The sequence below is a fragment of the Zeus faber genome (assembly GCF_960531495.2).
Source record: "Zeus faber genome assembly, chromosome: 1".
In the NCBI taxonomy this organism is placed as follows: domain Eukaryota; kingdom Metazoa; phylum Chordata; class Actinopteri; order Zeiformes; family Zeidae; genus Zeus; species Zeus faber.
In genome coordinates this window covers 49619485-49644016 of record NC_137193.1, presented here as the reverse complement: position 1 = coordinate 49644016, position 24532 = coordinate 49619485, and the positions used below count along the sequence as shown (strand labels likewise).

Here is a 24532-nt window from a genome sequence, read left to right as displayed (position 1 = left end):
ATAGCTTTTTTTCCAATTTTACAATCCACACTCAGATCAGAAGGTCAACACAAATTGCATCCCTGTGTAACCAGTACACAGGGATGAAACTAGATTATCCCTTTTAAAATTCGGACAAAAGCCAATAAATGTGCGCTGCCCATATATTTCATTCAAATACCTTACCCAGTTGAACCCATTGTTTTGGCAAAGTGGGCTACTGGGTAATGCAGAATAGTTTGCATGCATCCAACATCTTCTGTGACCTCCGCAGTGGAACGTTCACCGATGTAGACAAGATAAACAAGGGGGCCGACTCCCCCTTGCTGCTTCACATGTCCTAATCCTTCCTCACTGTCACTTGTGCAAACAGAATTCCTCCTTTTTATAATGCACAGGGCTGTTTGGATTTTGTGACCCGTCTCAGAAGGGGCAGGGGTAGGACCCCTCATTCAGTTCTGCCCGGAAAGCTCAAATAAAACTAAAAACACGATTGACCAGTAAACCATCATTTCAGAATAATATATAAAAAAGTTACATGTTTGCTATTTGAAGATGCACTTCCTGTGTGATGTCGCTAAACATTAAAGCAAAGCAGGACATGGTAAGGCCTTGCAAACACAAATATGCATTTATTTTTTACCTTATGATCTAACTGGAGAACCAGCCTTATTACCTGCACTGGAATTGTCACTCACATCGGTCAATTAGAATTATTTGCTGAAGTGGCAAAGTCAAATTCTATGAACGGCGTAGCCAGAGTAGGAGCCGGTTTCATTCTTAAAGAAGGACTATTCCTATCTTGTAAATAATGTGAAAGAGTTTGCACATTTGAAAGTATGAATGTTCCTGGCTCTCTCGCTCACACACACACACACACACACACACACACACACACACACACACACACACACACACACACACACACACACACACACACACACACACACACACACACACACACACACACACACACACACACACACACAGTTAAATTTAGTCCCCACTTTGCATCTGTGTAACTGAGTGCATGCCTGATTGTTAAATTAGTTAAAATTATGGGCCTGGTGCGTAATCTTCTTTGTCTGGCTTTTACCCCCAAAATCGAGCTCGGAGGAGGACAACTCTATAGGATCAACGAACCCAGAGGCCTCAGCGTGAGCAGATGTGGGATGTGGTTGTCATCGTGTGGAATCAGCGGGAATGCGGTCTGCCAGGTAGGCTGTGGAATCTGAGGGGTGTCGACAGTCTGTGTTCATAGCCATGTTTCTGAGAGAGGAACCAAACCAAACTAAACCACGCACCCAGGTCATTCCACCTGTCATGAAACTAAAGCTCTCCAAGGGTCAACGTCTGTGCTGATGCCTCTCCACAGGTTAGCAGGGGGATAATAAGTCATAAATAATGACAAATGACAGTGAGAGTCACAGTCCGATAACACAGAGAAGAATAGTCTTGTCGTACTATTGTTGCAGGTGTTTTTATTACTTTTCCTATTTATATAGCAAGCCTACAGTACATCAAACTAAATATTCCTTGAGGATAATACAGAAGACCGTGTGCTTACATCACAACAGAACCCACTTGTTTTCCAGGCGCAAGCCCACACATACAAAATGGTGAAGGGTTCTTTGGCCACTCCTGCAGCGGAAACCCATCCCGGTTCTTATGAGTCACTGGTGGTTCGCTCCAATGTGTGTCGACCTCTTCAAAATCCCACTAGAATAGAGGACAGTGTTTAAAGTTTTTTCCCCTCATTACTTTTTAATGTGTCACAGCTGCTTATCGTCATATGTGTACCGAAGCAGTAGTTACATCAAGGCACTGAATCTTGCACTCCTCCTGATTGGTTGCTTGTGAGATTGTGGAAAACATGGTTGATGCTTCTTTTCCAGTACCTTTGCATAACAACACTTGATATGAAAGCTTAGACCAGTTTAGACGCTGGTCTGTAGGTATCCCACGGGGGATCATAACGCCTTCCCAAACAGAGGCCCGTATCTAATCTCCTATCCACTTCCTAGACATACAGACCCAACCCACATGTGGTCAAAGATCTTGACGGCTTTTGAACAGCTAAACAATTAGGCAACAATGACCCCACCACCCTGGCAGCCTCACCTAAACAAAGCACCCAACAGAAATAAAACAAATGCACATTAGTCCAGTAAAAGTCTTTTTTTTTTTTTTTTTTATTATATACTGTATATTGTTTTGCTATTTTCAGGAAGGCGGGCGTTCACCCTGGAACTAGATGCAAAAACAATTAGTGGTTTGAAAACTGAACTTTTTCCCCCTTTCCCGGACACGCATTGTGCCTGACCCGTATTCTGCGATTGTGGGCGGTCCACATGATGATCTCATGTTACCGCTTTGGGCTGAGCCTGGCCAGGCCACCAGGCGCTCACTCCCAAACTAATTTAGATGGTTTACCATGACAGAATTCAATTTGTAGGAATGAAAGGTCCGTGTGGAAGTGGAAGTGTTTAGAGCTACGATCATTGTCTGATATTTACTATATAATACATATGACTGAGAACATCAATAACATTCTCTTAATGGATTAATTGCTGTTAAGCAGCTTGAGAAGAAAAGCGCAGATACTAAAAAAGCCATAATGTTCAACTCTCAAGTCCATTTTGAGTCATAAATCGTAAACACCTATAGAAAAGGAAAATTGCATTCGGGTGAACGCTTCACGAGACCAAACAATGTGACATTGTTCTCCCATACAATGATGTGGCATTCCTGTCAAAGCGGCGAGCTGCACCACCCCCTTCAAACATCTTTACATTCTCTCACCACCTAGTGACACATTGGGGGACTTGCAGTTAGTGCAAGGGCGCACACACACACACACACACACACACACACACACACACACACACACACACACACACACACACACACACACACACACACACACACACACACACACACACACACACACACACACACACACACACACCTTTGAGTGGCGGTGGTGGAGTCATAGGACGGTCAACCATCTCTCCAAAAAGAGTTGTGCTTACTTCCAGGTCAGAGCTGACTGAGGAAGAGTCATAGGACGAGCTGGAAGAACTGAGACCATCAACTCTGACCACATCAACTCCACCAATCTTCATCAGACCGCTCCCAGACGCCACTTCTCCAGGGAGCGTCGCCTCCTCCATGCACACCTACACAAACAGCGTGGTCAGTGCACTAGAAATGATCTTTCAGAAAAGAGGGAACCCTTGCAACATGTGTGACTGATGAGCAGCTGAAGCCTGCTTTGTAGCCGCCGCAACAGGCCATGCAGCTTATGCACTCCCGTGCACTACCAGAGAGCACAAGCATTATAGTTGCGCGTTGCTGTGTCGATGACTTGGTGATATTTTCTGAAAGACAGGGAGCGCTGTGCACAAACCACCAGGGGAAACTGAAAGAACTGCCATAAACATTACGGCGAAGTCCGGAGGGAAGGATCTGAATAACTAGAAAATGGCAGTAAAATTACACTAGAAAGTGTTAAATGTATGTACATCTATTGTAGCCAGTGCAATTTTTTTTTTTTTTTTTAATATATATATAGTAGAGAGTTTGTACAAATTGTCGGTGTAAACATAAAGTCCCAAAATAATAATAAAATAGTCTGAATCTTTTCGACAGAGAAAGCGCCATCTCCTTCCATGAATTGAACACCCTGTGGTTATTTTGGGGGTTCATGCATGGATGGATCGTACAGATTGTACCTGCGGAATTCTTCGCACAACCTTTCTTAGGAACGCGTCCATTTGAATTACCTGAAGCATGCAGCGTGGAGTTCCAAAAACTGGGAGGTGCAACGACCTCATATGACATGCACACTGTACAACACTACAGATGTGGTGACGATAAATTAGGCTTACTTTCCTGGCAGAGTGAACATTGACGTCCATGTAGTGGCCAATTTCAGCCTTCTGGTGGGCGTCGTTCTTTTTTGACTAAATCAACCACAGATAGGGAGGGGAAAGATTACACAGTACATTTCTCAATAAAAAGGAACACAACACACAAATTGTTTAACAATCACTCAATAGCAATTTATCTGGCATCTTTTATTATTCCCTGTAACTCCTGTCCAGCATGGCATCCAGCACCATGCAGGAATAATATGAATGATATTACGACAAATTTTTTATTTACTACTTTTTATGAACATATAAGCGATAGTGTATGGCAGGAGTTTCCAGTGAAAGCAGGGTACAACGGATAACTTGCTTGCTGTTTTCGGAGTTTCTTTATCGTGAGGCTGCCGCACATATGTATGAGCTCCGAGCCCCTTAAAAGGCTTTCTCGGTCCGGCGAAGACCTCTGAGGATGCCGCCTGGCTCCTTTTCTGCACAACAACATGAGCAGAATCTGGCAGGACGGGGTTAAAGGTCAACTACTCCAAGCGTGGTGAAAAGCAAAGTGGAGTATTCACAGCATTACAATAAAACCTTTCAAAAGACCCCGAACATGATCCCCCAACACATTCCATATATAACATCTAACATTTGGGGGCTGAAGTCTGCACGGAAGGGAACGTGAACAAGTGTTGTTCGGAGATGTTCGGGTGGCTGTTTGCTGTTGGATTTTGTCTATGTTACTTGTCCACTGGAGGTCAGTGTCGCATTTAGTGAAACACAATGTACAGAAACCTTAGAAATCTTTTTTTTTTTCCTACATTTATTTGAAACCTTTAGAACTCCAAAAATATGCATATGCGAATAAAAATCTGCTTTCGAACCACATCCGCGCAACGCATTGTTTAGATTTGAGAGGTGTGCGCGTCTGCTCCTCTGTGACCTATGGGTTACCTATAACACCACTCGCTGCGTAGCTCCGCAGAGAGGTTACGTATGTATTCGCAGGACCAAAAACCAGACGTTTAGCATCATCATTATTCTGGGGATAAGGTGAGACGGTGCGTAAACCATAAACTCAAATGAGTGATCAATATAGAGGAGAAACTATTTATTTTGAAGCCTAAAATTAACCTTATAAAAAGGATACCAAGAGGTCCAGAGCAGCACAGCACAGTGCTGACAGCAGCCAGGGCGTGGCTTTTAGAAGAAACGTGGAGCGAGTGTCATGGGACAGGATGGCGGCGGCGTAGAGGGTGCCGGCAAGAGAGCACAGCGCTCCAGAGAACACATGGGCGCGTGTGAACGTCTCTCTCCTGTGCTGGAGAACACGCGGAGGTGGGTTTTCCCTTATAAATGACACCCCCGATCCCATTAAAAAGTAGGCCGACTGAGTTGGGACAGAGGCACGTTGCACAATGCTTACTGCTCTGGAGACGGCAGGGAATTTGGAGGTGCAGGCGATCACGCAGGAGAGTAGGCCAAGCACGTAACCCAGGACCTCAGTGTTGTCCTGTGGGAAGGAAAAATTGTTTGGTTTCAATGGTGAGAAGGGAAAAAAAGGACTACGTAAACAAATAAAAAAGGACAGTGTATTTAATTTGTGCACTTAATTGTGGTTAACTACTGTTTATCATTGGGCTTACGTTTCATCTTTATCGTTTGATTTCTTGAACATTACCAAATGTTAACTGTTCATGTTTCACCTTTAAGTTAATTTCCTAGTTCATTGTTAATCTTATTTCATTAATTATTGTTCATTTCATGTGGAAATGTAATGTATCTATATGACCAAATTTTATTTTTTTAATTTATATTTTGTTGCTTTGTAGGCTATATGTATTGTTTATCATTAGGTTTATTGTATATTGCCTTTTTTTATTGTTTACTATTTACCTTTGACGTTTATTGTATTTGTCATTCAATATATTTTATTTATTATATATTAAAAATTATATTTTTATTCTACTGCTTTCTTAAAATTGCCTATTGTATTTGTTTATGTGAGCTGCTGTGACGCAGCAATTTTCCCACTGGCCATCTATTCATTTATCTAAAAAAGTGACACATGTGACAATAATGCAAATCAAGGTGTGTTCCCTCCATTGTTAACTTGTGGACATCCACAGATCAACAAAGTGTCGCGGGTCTTGACACCTACTTGGAGCACGGCTTGGAGCAGCCTCCTGTGAGTGAAGGCTCGTTCTGCCGTGACGCTGCCGGCTTTGGAGGAGAAGCAACCTCCTCCAAGCCCCAGCAGCACACACACCGCCAGCTGGTACTGTCTCCTGCGCTTCCTAATCATCCGGAGCCTTTTATCTAGGGGAAAGACAGTCAAAGTTTGAAACTAATTTGGTCAGTACAGAAGCTTTGTACAGCAGAGCTACATTTACCGATCATTTGTTTTGTTATCTCTTTTGAGAAGTCAAATGTCCATTGACAGATTTGCCTACAATATAGGGATTGGTTAACAGTATGTGCACTCCTTTAAGACTTTTGTCAGGGTTGGAAAATTGATTCCAACTTATATACAAGTATTGTAATAATAAGTACAATTGGGAAGTATTTGTACTGTAAATACATTTTATAAGACTTACACTTTTATAGACTTTTATTCCAGTACATTTCAGAAAAGATCCCTTTTTACCACACTCCATTTGTGTTTACAACTGTCTACTTTACAAAAAGGGTTTTCCATATCAAAGCTTATTAAAGGGGTTAAAGTGGAAATCTATAAGATCATCTGTGTTCGGTGAATTATAATTTAAAGTCTCAGAAATCCATTCAAAAACGCAAAAAAAAATAATTTCTTACAGCGTCCCTTCAACATCATATCACATTGGGTGGAGGGGGGGGAATATATTTTCCTCCAAGGGCACTGTTCTTCTGCCCTATCAATACTTTATGGACCACAACTAGCTAGTCTCATGAATCAAATTCACCACCTTTCAATTTGTGCTAGCCAATCAGTGCATTCTTGCTGGGGAAGGCGGACCCCGCCACCGAAGAGGCCAAGAGCATACAGAACATACATAAAACAAATACAGAACCCGCTAAAACAGATATAAAATATGGAAGGTTTAAATATTGATGGCCAAGGTTTATTAAAAAAAAAATATATATATATATATATATATATATATATATATATATATATATATATATATATATATATATATATATATATATATATATTTTTTTTTTTTTTTTTTTTTATTTTTTTTTTTTTTTAAATCCTAAGGATTACCACTTTAAGTTTTCAATTAAGAGAGGAATTATAGGCCAAAATTGAATGACAAGCCTGTTGGGCCCATTATTACCTTCTTTTGAGTTCCAGCACCAAAACATTGACAACATATTCACAACATCCACGGCTGCGGCAAAGACACCCATTACAACCTAAAAACAGCGGGGGGGGCATACAGTCAGGGAACCTCCAGGGATACTGCAAAATGTGACCTAGCACGACTTGGGTCCGGGGGGGGGGGGTCAGGTACCTGGATGAACAGCTGCTGGGACAGAACCGCACCGGCGCCGCTGCACAAGTTGCCCAGAAAGCAGTAGACCGGAGCGGACAGCTCTTCAGAGCCCGCCCCCCGGACCCTGCACCGCTGGGACACCAGCCTGGAACAGGCGGCGTTCACCCATTGCATCGCATTGATTTTTTGGAAAGAGGAACTGCATGGATGTGATGGATTCCACACGCGATATATGAAGCGCACTTACACACAGCATGACAGCAGCGTGAGCAGCGCGGAGCACGCGCCGAGTCCGAGCGGCGCGCACGGCGTGTGCGAGGTGTGTGACAGGCAGGCAGCGACGGAGTCCATGCGGCGGCGCGGCGGCGCGGCGGCTCGGATCCTCCCACGGCTCCCACTCGGGGCTTGTGGGACAGGTGCGGCGAGTCGTACGCGAATGACACCGTTCGGGCCGAAGCTCGTGCACGGCCGACGCCTCTCCTCCCTGCGTTCTTATAGACGTGGCGTTGACTCGCTTGGTCGCGCAGCGCTTCGAGTTCCGAGGAAAGAGCGTCATAAACGGCATGCATTCTGTGCGCACTTCGTTTATATGTCCAGTCTGTTTTCATTCATTTTCCGCTTCTTTTCGTGTTCGCGACCCCTAAGCGTTTTAAAAAGTGATCTAACCCTAAAACGCGTATCTTTTTCTCCACGTTTCCCTAAACATACACATGTACTGCTCCTACAAACACATTAATTGCATTTTTTTTTTTATGGCTCACATTTAATGTAGTAAACTTTAGAAATTAGACAAAAGTTTGTGTGAGGGAGAATGCAGGTGAGTCAGGAAGTGTATGAGGAAAAAAAAACAACGCTCCGAATTGCATATCAGCATATACTATAACCACCTTAGTGTTTGGTAGCTATATTCATGTTACTGCAGTGTTAATACTTCTAGATTTTTCTAAATATGCAGACACATTTGAAAAAAATAGAAACCAATCTGATCAAATTCAAATTATTTCATTAAATACAATTTTGCTTGAGAAGTGGCAGCTGCAGGGCAATTTGAGTTTTCGTCAAATTTATGCATCACATTAATCAGCTGTAAATTACTTAACGGAATGCAGCAAGCTGTCAGTTCAATGAGGACCTTGAGTTTGTTAGAGCTAGAGATAGATATATATAGATATATATATAGATATAGATATAGATATATATATATATAGATATAGATATAGATATATATATAGATATATATAGATATATATATATATAGATATATATATATAGAGATATATATATAAAAATTAAAAAAACAGGTTATAATTGAAAATGTTCACAACAAACTTTGAACAACTCAAATGTTTCTGTTCTCATTTGGACACAAAGCTGGTCAAATCAGCGTAATTAATTAATGACAAAATGAATGATCAACTTATCAAATGCAGTGTACTATTATTTTCAATCGAGGGAAGTACAAATATACTTTATTTGCTCCAACCACACAAAGGGACCTGTGTCTCCCAACAGACCTAAGTCAGCGACAATTCCTTTGGAATTTCACGTGAACAGTCGTTCATGGTATTTCCATTCCTTTTGAAATGATCAGTCATTTCTGTGTCCGAGTGATCCTCAGGCGTCAAGGTGCTTGTTGAGTCTGCGCACTTTCTCCTTCTTGTGACTGTTGCCGTGCTTCTTCCAGGGTTTTCCGCTGGGAGCCTCTGTGCCTTCTTGGCCCGAGCCAACCGGGCCGCTCCCCAGCTTGTAGCCCATGACGGACTGGACCCCTTTGGTGAGGGCGCGGACATTCTCCTAGGGAAGAGATCCCATTCACTGTTATGATACATACTATTAATCACAAATACGTTATCAAACGACAGGGAATTCTGCTTCACCCGGTGAAAGAAGTTCTTGTCGACTAGGTTTTCTATCCTCTTGACTTTGCGTTGTTTGACGTTTGTTTTGGAGGGGTCGCTGTTGTCCGGGGAGTCCACCTGGAACGCGCTGTGCTGAGGCTGGAAATCTGCTGCGTTAATGTGAGGTGGAGGGTGGCAGAACAGAAGCTTGCCCTGTAGGGAATGGACACAAGAACTTTAGTTTGAGTATTTGAATTAATGTTGTTCCATTTCATATCGATATTTTTGGAGCCTAGCTTGCTGGAGTTTGATCCCTTTAAAAGGCCCAAAAATGATGCTTGGCTCCTGAAAAAGTTCAATAATTATCTCCCCTTATGTATCCACAAGGGGCGTAATCTGTAGAAGTGTTAGGGTTAACAGTTTTGTCAATAATATGAGGTTATTTATCATGCAACACTAAAGAGGAAAAACATAAGCATATTATAATAAAACATTTTTCTTCAACAATATTCTTTTGGTTCTCCAAATACAAAGGTAAGCATACATAACATTGCAAACAGATTCAATGTGGTGTGCAATTTAGAATGAGATCAATAGGAATTGTCGCTGGATGAGATATCAAATCAACGGTAGGAACTAGTTGAGGGCTGGCTGACCGATGTGTCCCAACCAGAGGTGGGAGAAAATAATTACCCCCTTGGATGACCAATAATATTTATAAAATCAAAATGATCACAATTTGGGTCTAAAACTCTCCTCATTTTCTGGGCAACCCTCCAAACCAGCAGAAACACGAGAAGAGCATCCGATGTGGGCGTGGAGCTTACGTTAACGTAGTCCTTCAGAACATATCGAGCGGATCTGGACTGGTCAGGCTGGCCGTGAGACGTCATGAAGCCTCTCATATCTGGAAGACACAAGCACAGAATCAGGGCCACTGCTCGTCTCCACCTTCATCTTCATCATGAAGTGAAGAGGAGGGTTCTTTAATCCAGAACTGATTAGAAGAACTCAGGTGTTCCCTATAATCAATGGCTAGTGCTGGGAGTCCAAATTACATGCATTTATAGCTCCGGCCATATCGCATTGAAATCAAATAGTAGTTGAAGTAGTTTGTGTTTTTCAGTTACTTTTTTCATTAATCCCTTTGCGTATATTTGTTTATTATATTACTTGATTTTATTGTATTTATGTTGAATGTTTGCTCGGCAGTATAATGGCTCTATCTGCACATTTCTTATGTTAAAATTATTGATTTCACCTTCCAATTTGTATGTAATGTGTATATTTTTACTGTTCTTATATGTATTTTACTTTTATTTATTTTAATGTGCTATAAACTACACTAAGTACTCCTCAGCATAAGCAGATAAAATGTAGTCAAGAGTCATGTAATCATTAACTGAATTCAAAAGCAAGCATTTTAAAACAGTATATGGCCTGAACTAAAGTTAAAAAGTAAATTTGCTTTGAAAAAATAAAAAAGGTATTGTTTCAGAACTAAAGAAGTCAAGTTACTTTACGTTTTTATTTTTATTTATTTTAAACAGTCCTGTCCTGTTCTTACATCCATAAGCCATGAGCATCTCTTCAGCGGTGGGGGGTCTGTCTGGGTCTTCGTCCTCTCTCGGGCGGATGATGTTGATGCCGTAGGTCCCCTCCATCACCTGGCGGGGGATTGTCTGACACACGTGAGGGCTCTGTTAAGGGTCTAAGCACTTTCAACTAGAGGTGGTACTGGAATAAACTCAAGATTTCAGTATCACAAAAGGCAAAGTGGTATTATGTCATCTCTCCTGTAAACCTTTATGTAAAGTTAAAACCTAGTTGTTCTACAGTAATCATACTATGCAAATCAAAACGTTTGATTACAGTAAGCGGTGGCTATGACATCATCACATTTAAATAACGGATTGCCAAAGGGTTGGCACGTGGCAGGATATGAAGGACACGGCAGGTACGTGGTCTCTCATCTGGTCGATGGGCAGGATGCCCGAGCAGATCATCTCAGCCTTTGTGGACACAAAGGAGGGCATGACCAGACCAGGGCAGTCACAGAGGCACAGGCCTGGCTCCACGTACAGAGTCTGAAATAAACACAGCAAGACGTGAAGATGCGGCTGGAAGGGTTCACATGGGAGTGTCCAGAGAGTAGCGCTCTACCTGAAAGTGCTTGGTGTGACCAGGCGTGGCTGAAACAGACACCTTCTTGTTCCTCAGAATAGTGTTGATGGTAGAACTCTTGCCCACATTGGGATATCCCACCTTTTCAACAGATAATTGGTTAGATAGTATTAGAGAGAATTCCCCAAAAAACATTATCCGCAATTAGTCAGTACAGGTACTTCTCACTTTACGACCAAATTCACATTACTTTTCTCAAAGGGTGTGATAATTATTCTCAAAATATTATTTTTTATTTTCAATGTCCACTATAATCATTAAAAAATGAAATAACATTTAAAATTTTGATATAAAAAGCTATTCTGGAGATTTTTTTTATTACGTTATGATTATAATAAGACAACCAGGAGGAATACCACTGATTTTAAAAGGTTGCGCTTTTTTTCCAAAGGACCTTTCTAGCGCTTCAGCACAAAAGGTGCTATTTTCAAGGTTACACTCAAGGTGACACATTTCTGAGGATGAAATAAAAGCGCTTCAAGCACCTCAAGAACTCTGTACAATCCATCTCTGAACGTTTGGGAACTGACATTATATTTTTATATTTCTCATTTCAGTATGTCTGTACGCACCAGGCCCACAGTGAGCTCCCCCTCTTTGCATCGGGCGGTGTTGTGAACAGACTTGAACACCGTCAGCAGCTCGTCCTTGTGCAGGAGATGGCTGGAGTTGTGGAAGGAGTCATGTGATGAATCCCCAGTTCTTTGTTCCTCTTCATCATCCTCTGAGCAGGTCTGCCAGTCCTCCTCCGTGACTGTTACCTTTTCCCGTTCATCTTCATCGGGACCACTTTCTCCCTCCTCCCCCTTTGGGTTTCCAACTTCCTGTTGATGACTCATGTCGCAACTGACTTCTGCATCACTCTCTCCATCCTCAGGGTCGTCTTGCTCTATTCCCTGTGGATAATTACACAGATCAGCAACTTTAATACACACGAAAAAAAAAAATAGTCCACAAAATAGTTTGTATGTGTGTTCAACACATTTTAGGTCAGAGATGATTAGCTGAAATACAACATCTGTCACACCCGCAGCCAGATCTTTTTTTGGATGGCGATTTGTTCAGATAAACACCAAATGCATGTGGCCAAATGACATGTAAAGACAGACTTCATAATTTCTAGTCCATTTAGGGTCAAAACATTTGGAAAAACTGAAGTCAAACAATATGGGGTGCTTTACAGGAATTCCATACATAGAACAGGGTGCTAATCGCCTCAAATAACTATCTGTAGCTTCTATGCAACAGCAAATTCCAGAATATCCAAGAAAGACTGTTTGGTTGAAATGTTAACTTGAAACTAAAAAGGAGCTTCGTGGCGCCGATAGTGGCGCCGCCCCTAGCGGTCGCCTGCGCCGGCGCTCCGGTTACTTTCTTACTCTTTAGTATTTTTTTCCTTTTTTTATCACAATGTTCGCCAGAAAAACATCAACAATTAACTCATACGACCGCGATGCACTCATGGATATAAAAATTTCCCTAAATGAACAACTTTGGGACTTTTTATCCGTGGGAGCAGAGTGGCCGGCGGAAATCCTACGCGGGAACACTCGCAACAACAACTACAACAACAAAAATGGAGTCGCTGTTCCACGAGCCGGCCCACGGAGGAAGCACCGAGGTAAACGAGGCGGCATTCGGGTCAGAATGAGGACGCAACCTTACCGTCCACCTCTGCCAAGCATCCTTCTTGCTAACGTCCAGTCCCTGGAGAACAAGATGGATGAACTTCGAGCGAGGATTCAGTTCCAGCGTGACACGAGGAACTGTTGCGTCCTCTGCCTGACGGAAACATGGCTGAACCCACTGGTGCCGGATGAAGCCATACGTCCAGCCGAGGCCTTCTCCGTGTTCCGTGGCGGGAGAGTCGGGGAAATCCAAAGGTGGAGGCGTCTGCCTAATGGTAAACAACCGCTGGTGTAACGCCAACAACACCAAATTCCTCTCCCACTCCTGCTCGCCGAACCTGGAACAGCTGACCATACTATGCCGTCCATTTTATCTCCCCCGGGAATTCAGCACGGTCATCATTACAGCCGTTTATATCCCACCGCAAGCGGACACCGACGCAGCTCTGTCGGTTCTGTACGATGTGTTGTGCGGATTTCAGAACAGACATCCCGACGCGGCTGTGGTGGTGACTGGGGACTTTAACAGGGCCAACCTTAAAAAAGTTCTGCCGAATTTCCACCAACACATCACGTGTGCCACCAGGGGAGACAGAACTCTGGACCATTGTTACACTCCTTACAAGAACGGATACAAGCCCGTCTCGCTCCCTGCTTTCGGGAAATCAGATCACGCCGCGATCTCGCTGCTTCCTGTTTACAGGCCTCTGATCGCGCGGGATCTGGTGATGAGGAGGGAAGTGAAGCGGTGGACGGACCAATCAGAGGCTGCGCTTCAGGACGCTCTGACTGACGTAGACTGGGACATGTTCCAAACAAGTTCAAGTGACGTCAGCGAGTTTACGGAGGCTGTAGTAAGTTTTGTGGCTACGCTAGTGGATGAAATCGTTTCCACGGTGAAAGTTCGGATATTTCCAAACCAGAAACCATGGGTTGTAAATCCATCCGCTGTGCTCTGAATGCGCACACGGCACTACAAAGCGGCGTCGTGCAATCTGCGGAGGGCGGTGAGGGACGCCAAACGGACGTACAGAGACACCGTGGAGCTGCAGATGGAGCGGGGGGACACAAGACGCTTGTGGCAGGGGCTGCGGACAATAACAAACTACAAGAGCAGCTCCTCCCCAGCCACGAGTGTGGACGCCTCCCTGGCCAACCAACTGAACTCCTTTTATGCGCGGTTCGAGTCTGGCAGCAGCACCGCTAGCTCGCCGGCTAATTGGAGTTACACCGCTGGGGATGAGCGCGCACTCTCAGTGTCCGTGCACGAGGTCAGGAGGGCTCTGATGCGGGTGAACACCAGGAAAGCTGCGGGCCCAGACGGCATTTCTGGACGAGTACTGAAGACCTGTGCTAACCAGCTGGCTCCGGTGTTCACCACAATATTCAACATCTCCCTGGCTGAATCAGTGGTCCCATCCTGCTTCAAGAGGTCCACTGTCGTTCCTGTCCCGAAGATCGCCTCTCCAACCTGCCTGAATGACTACCGTCCGGTGGCCCTCACCTCGGTGGTCATGAAGTGTTTCGAGAGGCTGATTAAGGATTACATCTGCGCCTCCCTCCCCCGCACCTTGGACCCGTTGCAGTTCGCGTACCGGCAGAACAGATCCACGGATGACGCGGTCTCCCAGGTACTGCACACCACGCTCACGCACCTGGATGGCCAGAAGGGGGCCTATGTGAGAATGCTGTTCATTGATTATAGTTCAGCTTTCAACACCATAGTTCCCACCAGACTGGCTGTCAAGCTGTTGGAGCTAGGATTGAATGCTCCGCTGTGCACCTGGATCCTGGACTTCCTCACAGGCCGCCCCCAGGTGGTCAAGGTGGGGAAGTACATGTCAAGCTCCCTCACACTGAACACAGGATCCCCCCAGGGCTGCGTCCTCAGCCCCCTACTGTACTCCCTGTACACACATGACTGTGTGGCCAGGTCCAGCTCCAACACCATCATCAAGTTTGCTGACACCGTGGTCGTAGGCCTGATCACCGACTGCGATGAGAAGGCCTACCGCGAGGAGGTGGCTGACCTGTCACTCTGGTGCCAGGACAACAGCCTACACCTGAACGTCAGCAAAACCAAGGAGCTGATTGTGGACTTTAGGCATGGATCACAATCGAGGACGCACGCGCCCTTGTGGATTAATGGGACTTCTGTCGATAGGGTGAGCAGCTTCAGATATCTGGGAGTCCACATCACAGAGGACTTTACATGGACTGTTCACACAGACACTCTGGTGAGAAAGGCGAGGCAGCGTCTCTACCACCTCAGGCAGCTGAGGAAATTCCGGGTCTCGGTGAGGATCCTCAAGTCCTTCTACTGTGGAGCAGTGGAGAGCATCCTGACAGGCAACATCACTGCCTGGTTTGGGAACTGTACTGCCCAGGACAGGCGGGCCCTGCAGAGGGTGGTGCGTTCAGCTGAACGTACCACTGGAACTACCCTCCCCCCCTTGCAGGAGTTATACACCAGGAGGTGTAGTAGCAGAGCCCGTAGGATCATGAAGGATCCTCATCACCCCAACAACGGACTGTTTCAGCTGCTGCGGTCAGGCAAGCGCCTCCGCAGTCACGCAGCGAGAACAGAGAGACTGAGACGGAGTTTTTTCCCGCACGCCATTAGAACTGTCAACGCTGACCTCACCAGGGGTCCTAACTGAGCCATGCACTAGGCTCCACTACCTACTGTACTGTATGTAGCATACTGTACCGCATACTGTATCACTGTTCAGGGTTGTTTGTGATGCCGTATTGCTGCGCCGTACTGTTGTATACTGTGCTGTATTATCCCAAACACTACCTCACACTATTCACATTCACATGCCACTTTAATTCACATGCCACTTTAAATGCACATATCTGTATATACATAGGCATATTCCTTCTACCTATTCCATTTTATTTCAATTTATTTTTATTGTATTTTATTCTATATATTTTTTATCTTATTCTATAAGTATTCCACTTACTGTATTACGTTTTAGGAGTCAGTTAGTCGGTCTATTAGAAAGGAATTTTCTACTTTTTATTTTATTTTTTATTTTTTTTCCTAGGACATATTGTGTGCTATCACCGGGTGCGTTGCATTACATTTCACTGCATATGTGTATGGAAGTATGTATATGTATGTGACAAATAAAAATCTTGAATCTTGAGCTTCATTATGAGTGTGTGGGTTGTTTCATTTCAGCAACTCCAATCCAATAACAACTTACCAGTGGTATTTTATCAGAAAGTCGTTTTTTCGATAATATGATACACAGGCTTTAGAAACTGAAATATTCAAAGATGTAAAATGGTGACCTCCTACCAACCTGGTCCTCGGCATCCAACCTTGCACCCTCTGCCAGGGCAGACCAGAACACCGCCCTCAGACCCTCTCTCTGGAAGTGCCGGGCCCAGACCCGCCTCTGCTCCCTGGTCAGCAGGTCTGCCTTGTTCACCAGCACCATGTTCACCTTGTCCTTGGACACCTCCTTCACATATGCCTCCTGGAAAGCACCAAGCACAGTGGGATTCAGAGACAGGCAGTAAGGTTTTCAGGCAACAGCCTTAGAATACTTGATACATTTTCTTACCAGGTCCGGGCAGCGAAATAACAAAGGATTTCTGGCATCAACGATCTGTACGACAACATCGCTGTGAAAAATAAACAGCATTTGAAGATTATGGCTTCAGTGTCAATGAACCATTTAATACTGGAATGACATCTTCCTCCACACCTTACCTCCTCTCAATCACTCTCCACAGCTGTCTCCAGAAGTCCAAGTTTCTCTCAAATGGGGTTAGAATTAACTTCTGCTCCTCTTCCAACCTTTAAAACCAAGCATTGTGGCCAATTTAATAGATTAACTCAAAACGATTGACATTAAGTTGATATTACATAAATCACATTGATTAGAATGGATAGTCCTGGGCCTCAGTTCAAACTGGATCCTGATAAAGACCGCATACTGCTGTCCCAGACAACTGAGGACACAACCTCAGTACCGATAATACTTCTAGATATGCATTGGGAAATATCTGACTACCAAATTACTTGCTAAAGCTAGTTTATTGGAAATGTATCAATGAGACCCAACACATAAAAACATACTGTGCAAGTTCCCGTCTCCACTCCAGGAAGCTGTCTCTCTCTGCTTGCTGAAGATCTTCTGCACTGGTGCTTTCGTCCCATTTGGGGCTTTAAGGTACAGACAAACAAGGTAAGGACACTTAAATGTATTGAGCTGATGATGAACTGAGAATCCTAGATCTGTTCTTCATACCGCCGAGGAATCCTGAGAAGCTGCTTATTGTCTTCATGCAGCTTTTTAAGCATCGTTTTCTCCTCAGCTGTGAGCAGACCTGCTCGAGCTTCCGCTGGCACAAACCTGATGTTGAGTTTTTCTGGGGAGACATACCAACTTGTCAGGGAATACAGTGGTATCAGAAAGACATTTGCAATATTGGACTGGTAACATTTAAAGATAGTAATTGAGGTCTTTGCAAATCTGCATCCAAGGGCCAAGCTTTGAGCACTTTGAATGGTTGCAAGAATAGAAAAGCGCTATATAAGATGCACTCCGTTTATATTTACAACAGTACTCGCAACTAATGACAAAGAAAATGCCAGTTATGTGATGATGTTAACTTCATCTATGGATATTGTTGGAAAAAAATAATTTATAGCGAATAAAATGTTTTGTTCTGAGAGCTATTACACTTGAATAAAGCGGAGAGATTTGGACAAACACTTTGATTTGAGTGAGTGTGAAAAAAAAAACAACGATTGAAGTTACAGGCAAATGTTGACACTCCATAACTTCTTTGTATTGATTGTACCTGACAAATACTTGATATTTTTCCCAAAACTGTAGACAAAAGCAGGAATATAATTTACTTACCAGCAACAAACTCGGTTCCTGCTAGCTCAGCAGTTGCCAGGAAGTCATCCATGGAACTCTGCTCTGTCACTGACTGCAGGTTCAGGCGACCCCAGTCATACCCATCGTTCAATTCACTCGTGTGGCGCTGAAGACATATTTGCAAAACAAAAGTCATTTTATATTCAGTAAGCTAAGCTACCGACAACAAACAAACCACAGGAGACTGCAAGAGTGTCTGCGTCGGACCAGGACCTCATTAACCGATATGGCAAATAAATATATTCTTGTTAATTAACACATTATTTTTTATAACATCGATACTATTATACTAATCGATAAATGTAATTAGAATATTAAATATTTTGACTCGAAAGTATATATTCTTTAAGGTTTATATTCAAACACTGTCACTGGTGAATATTTTTAATGAATCCCTAATGCCATACCCAGGAGTCAGCCTTCTTGTGCCCTCGGCTTGCGTGGAGTCTCTCCTTAATCAGCGCTCTGCCGAGTCCCGTGTTGCCTCCACCAGCCTTCTTTTTCCCCATATTGGCTGCTTTTCTGGCCAGCTAATCACGTTTACGTAAAATATTGTGCGGCGTTATCGGCCTTTGCTACTCGCTTCTGCGCTTTCTCCCCCATGTGGAGGAAAACAGCTTGTTGTCGTCCAAACAGGAAGTGAAATGGAACATACCATTCAAGTGTATATTTCTTCTATCTAAAGACTGTCAGATTAACTGGTTTCCACAATGTTGATATTTAATACTGATTAATAATTAATTAATTTGCGAAAACGTTTAAAAGTCTTTCTAATTGCTACTCTTTAGGTAAGGCATGGTGGTGCCGTCCAAAACCCTGTCCGTCTCATAATTAGGACCTGAAGAAAATGTTGCAATGCAATGAATAGTTCCACACGGCTGCTTCTCGTGGACGCTAGTCAGTTCATTTCAATTATTTTCATGGTAATTATTATGTTATTATAGTGGTAATTAATGTAGTTATCTGTGGTATGTTTCTAATATGCTACGACTAGTACTTACCGCATTAGTCGTACCCTGGAAATTAAGAAGACAGTAGAACAGTCAGTCTTTAAGATATATATATATATATATATATCTTTATATATATATATATATATATTTTTTTTTTTACAGAGTACGAAACAGGGCGGATTACGAAACGAAATCACACGGTGCGGTGAATAGAAACTAAAAACGTGGAGTTGAGCGCTCAACATCACACACACACACACACACACACACACACACACACACACACACACACACACACACACACACACACACGCACACGGCGAGAGAGAGCGAGATCGAGGGAGAGAACCAATAGATGGCAGCAAATAACTGTTTTTATCCGCGCACAGTGTATACCGGTATGTATTACTGGCTATTAGGCCCTCGGATATTATTACACATTTAATTGTGGACATCATGGCCTAAATTGTGTAACTAATTAAAAGGCCATCATGTGATTATTCCATACTAAACGGAAGTTGAGTTGCCCACTTTGAACACAAACAAACCATGGCATCAGAGTGCCGAGCGCTCTCAGTGTGTGTAACTCGATGCTGTAGTCTGCCACGCTGCTCTGACCCTGCTGGGGATTGAGGAGCTCCCTCGCAGCCTCTCTACTGGATACGGGATGATTAAACACCTTCCTCTCTCATGGTGAACAGATGGAGACTGGAACAGACTGTCAGCTGACTCGCCCACATGGCAGAGGCCCATGCAAGCTCTCCCAGCCAGGAGTATAATGATGTAGGCTATGCAGGAAAGCTCAGTAGGGAAAGAGGAAGGCTGGAGCTCAAACAATCGGGAGCACTGGAAGAGGAAGGAGCGACTGGATCACCTGTTAATCACTCAGGTGGAGGCAGACTAGGCTCTCTGGTAACAGGTGGAACTGGATTTTTCGGTCACGGGTAGAGGGACGGCTGCAACCGATGTAGTAGCCGGAACCAAGGTCGGGGCTTGACATGGCTGGACGCTGACAGCGAGGCTGTGAAACTGCTCTATCATGTCTGGAAAATGATGGTCATGATGCGCTGCCATCTCCTGGAGACCCTCGTCAATATGGTACAGCTGCTGCTCATGCCGTCTGATGGTGACTCCTTGATTAGCGAGCGCACCCCTAAGCTAATCAATGTCTGCTGGATCCATTTGGGGTCAGTTCATACTGTAAGAGTTCAGAACTGGGACCCCAATGCAGACACTGAGGCGCATGCAGGGTTCTCAAAAAAAGGCAGCCAGGCAGATAGTTGATTCCAAAGGGGGATTGGAACAGAAGAACAGGCAGGCAAAAAGAGGCAGGCCTTGAATTTGTTCAAATTTAAAAGGAAATCGAAACTTGCTAACGAAATACACACTGCCACGGTGATGAACAAACTGAAAGGAGAAAGTAACAAGATGAACTGACACAGAGGAAACCAAACTGCAGACTTAAACAACCAAAGACCTTAGTGAACACAATGAACTAATTGACACCGGTGAAACTAGAAGAGGGAAACGAGAAGACCCAAGAAAACAAGGGAGGCAAGACAAAACCAAAATGACACACTGACTACACAAACACAGATCACAACTGTGACATGCATATCCACCTCGCAAAGCGCAATGAAAAATGAACTTTAGCTGGTGTGATAGAACTCGGTGTCGCAAAAACATGAATGTTACAATTTGTTATTTGAAATTTGTCCTTCATAAGTTCAAGTGATGACGGGTGATGAGAGTCTGCGTGAAAGTTAAGAAAAATGTAACTTTTGGAACAACCATACCAGCACTTCCCAAACAAGTTGTTAGTTCTGCTGGCTCAGTGCTGCCACCTGTGTTCAGAACTTGCATTGCAAGTCATTTAATGCCCATTTGTCTTTAGAGTACATTGTCCGCAACTAGTCAACATCACATAACAGCACTCTGCTTGTTGTCAAGTCTTTGAAACCCCTAATAGACACAGACACACACACACACACACACACACACACACACACACACACACACACACACACACCCTGGGTTATAATTGTGCAATACATTGTAGTATTGCAATACTTTATTTATACTGTAATGACACTGTATACTTGCAATCATCAATCGATCATAATAACTTAACTTCTCGTACGTTGTTGTCCATCTTAGAAGAAGAAGACAGACCACACTACAACACATGCAACACATGCATCTTATGTTCATATTTATTAATATGTACAATACACCCCCCTATATTTATACTGTATTGTATTTATACACATTTATATTTATATACATTTATACATAATAGCAACCACGCTCCCACTTAGCTCCAGCTATTGCCTTTTAACTGAACTTATCCTGTGAATAGTATCACTTTCTTTGTTTTGGATTTTTATTTTCGGTGTGGCTATTTTTTAATGGGAAGTGTGTATTTTTGTACATTTGGCTATTCTTTCATTATTTTTTCAGGCTGCCAATCCCTTCGACGCAAATGCTCTGTTCAGTGACAGTATGTGAAAATGCACATATAAAATCGAAATAGACGGATTCTGAATCTGACTATGACATCATAGACTATTGCGCCTCCCCCCACTGTCCATTGTATTTTTTTTTTCTTATTTCCCATAAACACAAGAACTGTTTCTGTCGTTGCGTGTTTTGTAGTTTCATGTTGAGGCAGGTCCTTCAAATATAAATATTATATTAAAACGTATTTATTACTACTACCAAAAATAATTAAAAATAATCTATTCCATTTTATTTCACTTTATTTTTATTGTATTTTATTCTATATATTTTTATCTTATTCTATAAGTATTCAACTTACTGTATTACGTTTTAGGAGTCAGTTAGTCGGTCTATTAGAAAGGAATTTTTTACTTTTATTTTTCTCCTAGGACATATTGTGGGCTATCACCGGGTGCGTTGCATTACATTTCACTGCATATATGTATGAAAGTATGTATATGTATGAAAGTATGTATATGTATGAAAGTATGTATATGTATGTGACAAATAAAAAATCTTGAATCTTGAATCTTGAATCTTGAATTAAGAGTCCCATTGAGAACAGTATCTGTTTTCAAAGGGAGACATGGTCACCTACATACAAACATATGTACACATACTCACAGGGTACAATTATACGTCTTTAAGATATATATTATTTTACAATGACCATCCAAATCAACAAGTTAGCCCACCGGTATCAATGTGCAGCACCGGTGAACACAAAACACAGGGCTATCCTGCCTTGGTTTCGCCCGCCCCCTCCAGACAACGAAATGGTTTGTCCCTGTATATAATGCCCGGAGCCCGCTGCCCGGTCTCCAGTGGATCGTCGCGTACCGTCTTGTGGGACTACCGCCATGGACCAGAGCCCCTCGGGAGCCGGACAAATAAAGTGCTGCGTATCGACGCCAACCAGCTAATCTTCAACAGCGGCAGTGAAAGACCGTAAATCCATCCTCGTTTTTCGTCGGGTCGTAGCACAGAGAGCCGGGGGACATATAATGCTGCCTTGGAAGAAGAACAAGTTCGAACTGATCGAGGAGGAGCGCCGGTCCAAGCAGCAGAAGGGCTATGCCATGAGCCTCAGCTACTCGGCGCTCACCTCCTTCGCCAAGTCGTGCCCGGAGAGCGCCCTCAACCGGGTGGGCAGCATGTTCAAGTCCAAGAGGAAAAAGGTGAAGATCACCGGGGAGGACCCCACGTACACGGTGCTGTACCTGGGCAACGCCACCACCATCCAGTCCAAGGGGGACGGCTGCACGGACGCGGCGGTGAGCAAGATCTGGGGGAAAAGCGACGCGGGGAAGCAGGGCACCAAGATGAAGCTGACCGTCAGCGCGCAGGGCGTCCGCATGGTGCATGTGGACGACCGGGCGCGGCGGCCCGGCCACCTCTACCTGCTGCACCGGGTCACCTACTGTGTGGCGGACCCTCGGCTGCCCAGGGTCTTCGCGTGGATCTACCGGCACGAGATGAAACACAAGGCGGTGATGCTGCGCTGCCACGCCGTGCTGGTGTCCCGGCCGGAGAAGGCCAAGGCCATGGCGCTGCTGTTGTACCAGACCTCCGCCGCGGCGCTCGCCGAGTTCAAGAGGCTCAAGCGGCGGGACGACGCCCGCCACCAGCAGCAGCAGCTCGTCGGGGAGCAGACCATCCCGCTGGTCCCGCTGAGGAAGCTGCTGAACGGACAGTGCTGCTACAAGCCCCCGGTGGAGCGCAGCCGGAGCGCGCCCAAGCTGGGCTCCATCACCGAGGACTTGGTCGGGGAGCAGGAGGAGGAGGAGAAGGCAGTCATGCACTTTGAGTGCGAGGACATTCTGGACACGGACTCTGACTGTGTGGGGACGGGTAAACAGGAGCTGTCTCAGATCATAAGCGACTTGGGGGAGATGAGCATAGGGAACGACCTGCAGACTCTGAAGGCGGACCTCAGGGTCACCAGGCTGCTGTCCGGGGAGAGCACCGGCAGCGAGTCCTCCATAGAGAGCAACCAGGAGCACATCCCCATCACCAATGGATTCGAGGAGGGAAAACTTCAGGAGATTGTCTGAATGGATTCAGGCGCCACATTACTTTTGTGGCACCACAAACGTTCTGCATACAACTTTTCCCCCGTTTCTTGTTCTGGAGTGTTTGCCTATTGTTTTGTGCCTCCGCAGCAATCTGTAAATGTTGAGACTTCAGAGGTCAAACAACATAAAGACACACCTAGAAAAGCCAATATAAGTGCATGCCTATGGACAAAGATGATAGACTAAACCAGTGGTTCTCAAAGTGGGGTCCAGGGACCCCTCAAGGGTCTTTTAAGAAGTCCCCCAGGGTCCCCAGGAAAATGATTAACAGTTAAACTTCACTAACTTGTAATTTACAAGATGATAGTGATTGTTTTGATCATAGTTTCACTGTCAACTATAGTTAGACAGGTATGGAAGTTTGGACCAAATCATATCTAATAATACAAATCCTCTCAGATTGGAGACCCATGCAGAGACTAAATCTTATCAAATGGGGTCTCTGGCCTAACATCTTGTTGAATTGAGGGTCCTTGATATGAAAAAAACTGACAGTCACTGGACTAAAACAGATTTCCTGTGAGCACAATGGTGCGTCACACTAATTCCTTCTCTTTTATTTAAGAGGATTTGTTTTATCCTTGTTTACCCAACCTGTTTCACAGAAATTCTGTGTTGGAAAGAAACCCTCCCAAACAGCCCAAAACATTGGGTTTTGAAAGCACACTTACTTACTGTTTCAGTGAGTCTAAGACATTCACTTTCCTGTCAGAATACTTTTGCATTTACCTTTTAATTTCTCTTTTTTTTTTGCACTGTTGTGGAATTTGGTCGAGTATTATGTGTTTGCTATGTAATATCGTCTCTTGGTATGTTGTCATAAACATAAGTGTCATATCTTTGCTGTGCAAAAGAAAAACACCTTAATGTATTTAGATATATAAATATTTACAAATGTTTGTTATTTTTTAAAGGAGAAAAAATGGTTTGCTATGTCAATCTCACAGAATTGCAAATAAAAATAAAAGAAAATAATCTGAAGGAGTCATTGTTGTTTATATGTGTATATTGTGCTGGATAAAAACACGTATTCCATTGGTGCCCTTAAAAAAAAAATGCATATTTTTTGTGGAGGATGTATGAAAGATACATTCATTCCAATATCCTGAGGGTCAGACAGG

At 43.8% G+C, this 24532-nt stretch overlaps 2 protein-coding genes across 2 annotated transcripts; one reads left to right on the top strand and one right to left on the bottom strand.

Moving 5' to 3' along the window:
- Positions 1-8139: 8139 nt before the first annotated feature.
- On the bottom strand, positions 8140-18478 carry lsg1 (large 60S subunit nuclear export GTPase 1). The gene is made up of 14 exons (XM_080011672.1): positions 18292-18478; positions 17864-17990; positions 17246-17366; positions 17074-17160; positions 16705-16791; positions 16556-16616; positions 16292-16468; positions 11922-12245; positions 11329-11430; positions 11110-11252; positions 10733-10857; positions 9993-10072; positions 9205-9378; positions 8140-9121 (listed from the first exon to the last, which is right to left on the bottom strand). Exons 1-14 carry the CDS (start codon positions 18391-18393, stop codon positions 8942-8944), a joined length of 1890 nt encoding a protein of 629 aa, XP_079867798.1. The 5' UTR covers positions 18394-18478; the 3' UTR covers positions 8140-8941.
- A 3697-nt stretch (positions 18479-22175) lies between these two features.
- fam43a (family with sequence similarity 43 member A) lies at positions 22176-24359 on the top strand. Its single transcript, XM_080018212.1, has one exon. The coding sequence runs from the start codon at positions 22341-22343 to the stop codon at positions 23388-23390; it is 1050 nt and encodes a 349-aa protein (XP_079874338.1). The 5' UTR covers positions 22176-22340; the 3' UTR covers positions 23391-24359.
- The last annotated feature ends 173 nt before the right edge of the window (positions 24360-24532 follow it).